Here is an 8,787-nt window from a genome sequence, read left to right on the forward strand (position 1 = left end):
TTTTTAAAAGTAAGTAATTCATTAACCAATCAAATAATTTATTATATATTTACATTATATTATTTAAATTATTTGATGTTTCTTTTTAGATTGTAATATCAGATTTAATTACGTAGTTTGTTTGAAAATAATTTAGATTATAAAACTTGTCATTAATCATTTATTTTAAGAATGTGTTATATTTTTGTATATAATATATTCTATTTAATTTATAAAATATTTTTCTTTGCAAAACATTTGCCTCAGATTTTAAAATAAATATTAAATTATAAAACCAAGACATTTAATTTATTTGGTTGTTTGTAGAGTTTTTCCGTTGTATTTTTGTATTACATATTATTTAATTTATCTGATATTTCTTTTTATGAGATTATTACACAGGTTAATATGCATTATTTATAAGATTATATAATCTAGACATTTTTACTCATTTAGTATTTGAAATTGTCTGACTCCATTAGCATTATAATCATAACTTTGCTCAATAAACAAACAAACAAACAAATGCTTGAAAAAGAAGTACACTTTATTTTAAAATCGTTATTTTAAAAATAAAAATGTCTTTTTAAAAAAAAAAAAAGTAAAAATGTCAAAAAAATAAATAAATCCTAGAATTATTTATACTGATCTCCTGTGACATATTACAAACATTCATCTTTAACAGAGCTGTTTTTTACTTGTTAAGATAGCATTTTTTTTTTGCAGTGCACACTCACTTCATCTCCCTGAGCCCCAGTCTTAAACTTCTTAATCCTTTTCTCTCAAATCAGACCTAACGTACATATTATTGCTTATATACGCTTTTTGTTTGTCATCAGGACTAGCTTATAGAGCTATCAAATCAGTGGCTGTTAGAGAGAATGTGTGGAATGAATGAAGTGTAAAATGATCATGGCTGCTCTTGCGATTGTCCTCGGCTGCCCTGCGTCCTCCTCTGACATGCTGATCCTCATTGTCTGAGAGGGATAAAGCTCTAATAGACTTATGCTTGTCTGAGCCACTCTCATTTGCTGGAAGTGAACTTGGACACACTCGCTGCTGCGTTTTGGCATGTTTATTGCATTCCTCTGTCAAAGCCCTGGGTCTGTCCAGCTGGCCACAGATCAGAGCTCTCTCCTGGGACTCGGACGCAAACAAAACTCTTACTCCTCAGTGGCCTGAAGCTACTTTACAGTTTCCTTCAACATAAATGTGATGTTTAAATGATATATTTCTCTTGGATGTTGGTTCAGAGTGTATAGATTTGGGCACTAAGAGCATGTTTTTCTATTTAAAACACTCACAGTACTTCTGTAGAAAACTGATTTGGGTGCAAGCTTGTATAAGTTTGGGATGTCCATTAATAAGATCCACAGTTTTGGACATCTAAGAGGATGACTGCGTAGTTGGATAGAGGAAGGCAAACTGTCCACACTTGATGTGTTTCCATTCAAATGTTTGGAAATTTAAAACCGAAATTTCTAAAAGAAAGAAAAAGTCTCCATGTTTCCATCCTATGGCCATGCAGGAATCCTGAAAATGATGTAAAAATGATTAGGAAGAAAGGATAACAATAAAGAAATAGCAGTGTAAGGGAGAAGTTTAATGTTCAGTTATTCATTTATTCATCTTCAGTAAGCACTGAATCAGGAAATCAAATAAAACGTTTGTTTCTTTATCTGTCCAAAAGGTGCGTTGACTGTGGTCATGGTTATGTTTAGATATATCTAGATATATCACTAAAACAAGTGACTTTACTTTTCCTTACATCATTATATATATATTCAAAGACCCTGGTTTTGTATTTATCGATAAATCAACTTTTCCACCTCGGCCAAGCGTTTTCTTTAGACCTTTTTTATTTCAGACTTCTTTTTATTTTTATTCGTATAAAAGAGCAGGATGGTAAACTTCATTCAATCACCCAAAGATCGGAGAAGCAGCAAGGCTCTGAAGTTTAACATATAATTTTGTTCCATGGGCAAATCCATAACTGGGCTGGTTCTGATCCTTCTGAACCTAAATTACATCCTATATCCTAAATTTAAAAAAGCGCATTCTTGTGTGGCTGCTGGTGGCTTGGGGGTCTTAACGGCTGCTTTAACTGCTTATAGCTAGAAATGTGGGTGGACTTGTAGACACAGCAGCCTTCACCGCCGCTGCCAGGCAGGAACTCAGATGAATGAGTGTTACTTTAGATTCCAGATAAGGACTGTATGTGCTGGACTGGTCCAGCGTTGCCCTCAACCCTGTTCAGCAGGTCATGTGATGTCATCTGTCTGCGTTCTCACACACTGAGCTCATCTATTTGCCTTTAGAAGGTCAGGTTGAGCTGGGTTGATCCACTGGAATGCCATTCAGTATCTATGTATATGGTCTTTTGTGTCCATTGCACAAACACAGAGGATATATTTTGTGGGATTTTATGTGTATGTAAAGTGAACGATGTGTGAGGAACAGCGGCAGATGTGTGCACAAAGTGTGGCGATATAAAACTGTCGGTGTGAAGGTCAGCGGAACATCAGCTGGTGTAATGGAACTGACGATGACTTGGCTTTCGAGTCGGAATCAGAGTAAAATTGACTCTATTGATTTGTTGGCTGTTTGTTTTGGCTTCACACAGCAAATAATTAGATGAACCAGAAAACAACCCCACAAAAAAAAAAAAAAAAACGATGGCTAAAGGACCTATAGGGCAAATATCCTCGTAAAACTCCTTCATTCATTGGTCAGAAATGAAATTCAGAAAAAAGTCAAACAAACCTTTACTGAATAAGTGTATGTGTGAAAATATTATTATATATTGCCGTTAAAATATTATATATTATATATTATATATTGCCATTTGTCAGACTGTAATACATTTTTAGTTGTGTGTGAATGTTTGCATAAACCAAACTGAACTAAAAATTTTCAGAAAGGCTGATTATCTTCATACTCGCGTGTGTATGTTGATGCCAGTCACCTGTAAATTTCTAGGAACAGCACAGCTGATTTGCTTTATGTGGCGCACACAAAACTCCATAAAAGGCAAAGCTTACACACCCGAAATGACGAGCAAACAGCAATAAAAAACTTTTTCAGAGGTAGAAGGCCAAATGAACGGCCAAAATCTGGCGCCAAATTAGAGAATTAGATATGAATTAAGTGAAAAGAAGATGGTCTGACATGAAAATGGAGAAAATATAAACAATCAGGGGCATGAGTAGGATACAAACATTTTTCTGAATTTACAGGAAATTCATGAATGCCAAATTGTGTAAGTGCTGCTACAAACGATTTACGAATAAATCCATTTGTATCCAGCTTGATAAATGAGGCCCGTTGTTTGTGCTCAAGTGTGAACCAAATTAATTTCAGTGTATCAAGTCGACTCTAAATTAACTATTGATTCACAAAACCTTTATTTGGAGAATTGACTCTTTTTTGGCATTGTCTCCCAGTCCTTATTTGAGTAAATGACACAACTGTAAAATCTGCTGTTTGTATTCTTTACAGAGCTCTAGTATCTGCCGGGCCGCTCTCCATGCTGGTGTGATCAAAGCTTCAGGAGGATATGTGGACATCTTGGCTATGGATAAGAAGAACAGCTACGCAGGCAGCCTGAAGAACGGCGTCCAGTCTGAAAGGTACCCGTTTCTCATTTACTTCTCTGATCTTTTCTTCTCCAATTGTAAGATTTTTCAGACTGGCCAGTGTGTGTCCATGACACATTAGCGGCCTTAAAGTAATAACATGTGGACGGACCACACACAAACCTTTAGCTTACTCCAGCAGCACAATTCAATCACGTCTTCAAAATGCTGCATTGACAAAATCAACTCCAACCTTGTGGAATTAAGGGTGGACCCCAACTTTTTCTCACAGGATGCTAGCCACCGCTCTCGTGAACTCTGCCTCATTAACAAGAAATAATCACATGCTCTCCAGTTACCTGCTCCGTCTGCTGTCACGGGCTAATTGCAGCCAATCTGAAACCAAACGCCTTGTTTTCATCCCCGTGTTCTCCAATGTGGTGCCCCCGAAGGTCACTCCACTAATGAATTCATAACAAAGCAATCAAGCCAAGCACAACAGTCAATAAGAGTTGAAAAAAAAAAAAAAAAGGTCAGCTGGTTTGAGCAAGATCATAACGCCAGTAACAATGAGCTAGTGTTGGAGTTACTGTTTCCACATTCTTTTCCTCAGGTGATTAGTGATTACACAACACAGATCTCAAAATAAATAGTATAGAAACATACCTTGACACATGCTATACATCACGGGAATCAAACTTCTCAGAAATAATATTGAAATATTAAGACTCCTACAAGGAATTTTCATATTAGAGAAGCGTAAGGAATCCAAATCCTAAAAGACATCACTGGTTTCACTAGTTATACAAAATACATAACTTTTATAATGTATGATAGCACTGACGCTCAGAGTTCATCTTTTTTTTCACCAGTTCTATAAAGAAAAGTTGATGGAGAGCAAAGACAATGTTGACGACATGTTTGTATCTAGCTAACGTGGCAGTCAATAAACAGGCTACAATATTTTTCAGATTTTTCAACTTAATAAAATGTACAGATGACATTTAAGTATTTAAATTGCAACTCTAACACAGACAAACAGAGATGAGAAAAGAAAATTTAAAAGTACAAAAACTAAATGTAAGCTAAATAATATTATCTGTACAGTTAGCATGACTTACAGTTAGCAAATGCATCTGTTTAAAAGTCAGGACACGAGCAATGTATCCTCTATATCAAGGGTTCTCAAACTTTTTACTGTCCAAAAACAACAACAAAAAATTTAATTTATTAATAAATAAACAAATTACAGACTCCCTTAGAACAGCTTTATTTTACAAACTATTAAAAAAAATGTGGCACATTATTTAAACATACAGTATACAATATTATTTTGGCTGTTTATTCGAGTCAGAGAGTTTTTTCATTGTCTTCATCTGTTGTTTTTTTTTTTATTTTTTATTATTATTTTTATTTTAGATTCCATTAACTTAACAATGGTGAATTGTGGTTTCCATCACTGTTAGAAAACCGAAGACGCCCTGGCTATGGTTCATGGACCCCACTTTGAGAATCGTGGCTGTATATAAACACTCTAGATATTATAAATACATTAACATACTTGTATTACATTCATAAGGGCTTTCATATTCTGACATTATTTATTCTCACATGTGAAAGGCAAGATAATAAATCCAGACATTGAAAAGACCTTAAGACATTAGAAAAGCCTTTGTTAGCACTATATTTTGAGATCAGCTACAATTTATATCACTATAGGGACACAAAGCTAAATATGCTAACCGAACTTGCATTCAGCAAGCTAGGCTAGTTAGTTAGCTGATACTAGCTAGACTGGTAAGAGCGTTGTCATGGTTACAGTGTGCACATCAGGTGAGCAGTTTTTTTTGTCATATTAGCTAAGTGTTAACTGTCTCTTTTCCAGTACATCCCAGTCACAGGGCGGGTCTTTCCGCGTCTTCACTGTTCGAGAGTGATGTGTCCGTACACACAGGGTCTCCCATCCACTTCTCCAGGGACACTCAGTCTTCTTATCAGGACAAAAACATATTCGTCTACCAACTTTTTCTGGAATTCTCTCTCAGTGTGAGAGCGACGGGACCCACACCACCAGCGGACCTTCCTTCCTCGTCATCTTCCATCCAGATCATTCCCAATATCTTCTTAGGCTTTCATTTTTATACTATTTACACGTACGTGGCTGAAAGGACGATGTTTACCAGCAGTGCTGGTTTTATATATTCAGTCATTTTATGATCTTTTACAAAAGAATATAAATATATTGATCACACTGTATTTAATCATCGTTTTGTTTTGTACAGCTTAATGATTTTTCTTTTCGCTGCACTTTCCCTCAACTAGCTTGTATTCTAGCATTCTTTTTTTTTTTTTTTTTTTTTTGTGACCCCACTCAGTTTTATAGTGAAGGGTGGCAGGAAAGCAGGCTGTGGCGCTCAGTGTCTGGGGAAATGCACATCACCATGAGCTTTGTTCTCCTGGCCAGAGGAACCTTCGTGAACTGTTGGATAGACAGATTCTCTGTGTAGGAACAGGAAAGGAGGGACGTGAAAAGGCAACGCTCCAAATAAAAGAGACCTTTCCTGTAGGCTTGTGTTAAAGCTTTCCAGAATCAATAATGTAAAAGTTTCACCCAAGGCGCAAAAACAATGAATGAAGCGGCCTTCAAAAAGTCCAAGGAGAAAAGGAAACCAAGCACACATGAGCCAGATTTCTGCCTTGGTAGCATCCCATGTTAATTATTGAATTCCCGATTCTAACTGGTCAGAAGGTGTTGATTAATTTTCTATAGCAGCAGCTCTGACAGTATTGCAGCTGCAAATTACAGGTTATATTAATATTAATGTGCTCATTGTAATATTCTAATATCGTTTCTAAAGTAACAGCTCATTCACAGGGACTTGTACAGAGGCTAATAATAAACTGCGAAAAATAATAAGCTGCTTCACACCATCACTGATTATTTTCCTATAACAGCATATCCTGAAGTGTTTCATTCCTTATGTAACTTTGAGAAATGTATCTTAAAAGTCCTTAAAAGGATCAGCGGTTAAGATAAAAAAATAACGATTTGGATTGAATATCAATTATGTATTTATGAAGTTACTCTCACACACACTGTTAAAGTGCGGAAACTAAAAATTGTTGAATTATCTTTGTTGGAATGTTTATAAATGTTATTCAAGAAACAAAAAGAACACTTTAAAGGTTCTAGGAACCACAAAGTTCCAAAGGTACTAAAGGTCATATTTATAAAATGTTTGGATTATGAAAAATTGTTAGCTAGGACAGTACATAAACTTAAACGAAGTAACAGTAAGGCATTCATTTTTTTGTGGTGGTCTGTGAAACAACCAAAAAAGAGGGGAAAAAAATCAGGTGTTTTCTCCATTGAAACATCAACTTTAAATAACAATTAACATATTTCACCGAAAACAACGTGGAAATGGTTTTATTTATGCCACTTTTTAAGGTTTTGTGTCTGCCTGGTTAACAAAGGTTAACAAAAACAGCAGTAAAAACATCCTGTCTGGTCAAAGATGTCTAAAACCCTGCTAGCTAAGTGTACTTCACTCACACAGCGAATGTCACGATTTGATTAAGTGGAGTAGCTATGCTCCAGAGCAAAACAGACATAAGCCTAATCAGTTCAGTTTATAGTCAAATTCCAGCTCTCAAAATGTCCATGAAATGATCATGTTTTCCCAGACTTCCTCACAGATGATATGTGAACACCATACAAAGCACTGATGTGTGTAAACTGCTTTTATTCAGAAATTTTATAAAAATACATGGAACCCAATTGCATGCTGGGAAAGGGATACTACTATGACAAATTTCTTAGCTGGACTTTATCGCAATCCAAATTTAAGATTAAGGTTTAGTCTGTGTAAAAGTAGATATTTATCTCATTTTCTCTCCACCTGCCTTACTCTCTGTCTTTCTTTCTGTCTGTCTTCATGTGCTACCTCAGTCTTTTGCTACAGCTTAAGTGTTTTATGAGGTTTAAGTATTTTGGGGGAACTATTTGTACAGATTTTAAAATTGTGTAAATATTTTGATTTATGACTGTTTTTTAAAATAGTTGTGGATGCGAAGGTATGTTTTCTATGAAAGTATGTTTTTATGCTTTTGTATCTTTTTATTATTACTTTCTGTTATGTTTTTAAAAATGGCAAAAAAGTTGCAAATTGCAAGACTATATTTCTGTCTGTATAACCTTTATTTTTTACTGAAAAGCTGCAGCAGTACCCTGGACATGATTCATTCATGAAGCGACTCCAAGATTTGTGTTGGAGTTGGATTTGGGTGCTGAACTCCAGTGATTATTTTTTTTCACTTTGGCATCTGCCACAGGTAGTGAAAGCTATTTTTGCACAAAACTGAAAATAAAGTTTAACAATAGCCTATCTCGCATTGTTTTGATTTAACTCATTCAAGAATAGCAACTCACCACAAACTCATTAATGTACATAAGTCATGAAATTTGTTACATTTTGTGTTTTCCCCTCCTCTAACACATGGACTCAAGGATGCCCTGTTAATGAGCCATTTATTTGAATCAGGTCTATTAAAGCTGACAAAATAAAGCATGCAGGGTCAGGGTATTCCAGAACTAAGTTTGAGAACCACTGTACATTAAAGACCACCCAAGCAAAGCTGGCTAACCTTGAAGACTGGTACTAAGCCACGAACACAACTTTTTTCTTGCTGTGGACATAGTGTGGTATGGAACAGTGCATATTAAAACAAATGGTTCACCTTGGCCTGGGTCACTGGACCAGTACTGTCATAAAATGAGGCCTCTCGAAACCATAGCCTGAATGGAAAGACATTTGAACAGAGTCCAGTAGGTTTTGATACAGTATGAATAAGGTCTGGGTTTTGAACAAACAAATATTAATGTGAGATTACTGTGGCAAACTAATCACTATACTTTAATGCTAATGAAAAAGTACTGTGTTTCCACATATCTGTAATTAAGAGAAAAGTGATATTAGCTTGGCTGAGTGGATATTTCTTTTGGCATTGCACGTATAGATTTCACATAGGCAGCAAGTCCAAAAATCATAGACAATGTGTGTAGATAAGAATTAAATAGAATAATTACCGAAATGACAGTATAAAAATATCACTTGCAAGATATTGTAGACTGATGATCTTGCAAAAAAAAAAAAAAAAAAAATCTGGTCTGAACCTTTATGGGAATTTTACTGACTTACTGTCCCGACTGTCCCAGGAAAATATCTAATGC

At 35.4% G+C, this 8,787-nt stretch overlaps 1 protein-coding gene across 1 annotated transcript in view; it reads left to right on the plus strand.

Moving 5' to 3' along the window:
- crispld2 (cysteine-rich secretory protein LCCL domain containing 2) overlaps positions 1-7,942 on the plus strand; it is a 28,015-nt gene extending 20,073 nt beyond the window's left edge. Inside the window, exons 14-15 of the mRNA XM_026930264.3 lie at positions 3,478-3,608; positions 5,440-7,942. Coding sequence (XP_026786065.3) covers positions 3,478-3,608; positions 5,440-5,491 — 183 coding nt within the window. The 3' untranslated portion in view covers positions 5,492-7,942. The remainder of the gene's footprint in view (positions 1-3,477; positions 3,609-5,439) is intronic.
- Positions 7,943-8,787: the final 845 nt, after the last annotated feature.

Source organism: Pangasianodon hypophthalmus, chromosome 11 (genome assembly GCF_027358585.1).
Source record: "Pangasianodon hypophthalmus isolate fPanHyp1 chromosome 11, fPanHyp1.pri, whole genome shotgun sequence".
In the NCBI taxonomy this organism is placed as follows: Eukaryota; Metazoa; Chordata; class Actinopteri; order Siluriformes; family Pangasiidae; genus Pangasianodon; species Pangasianodon hypophthalmus.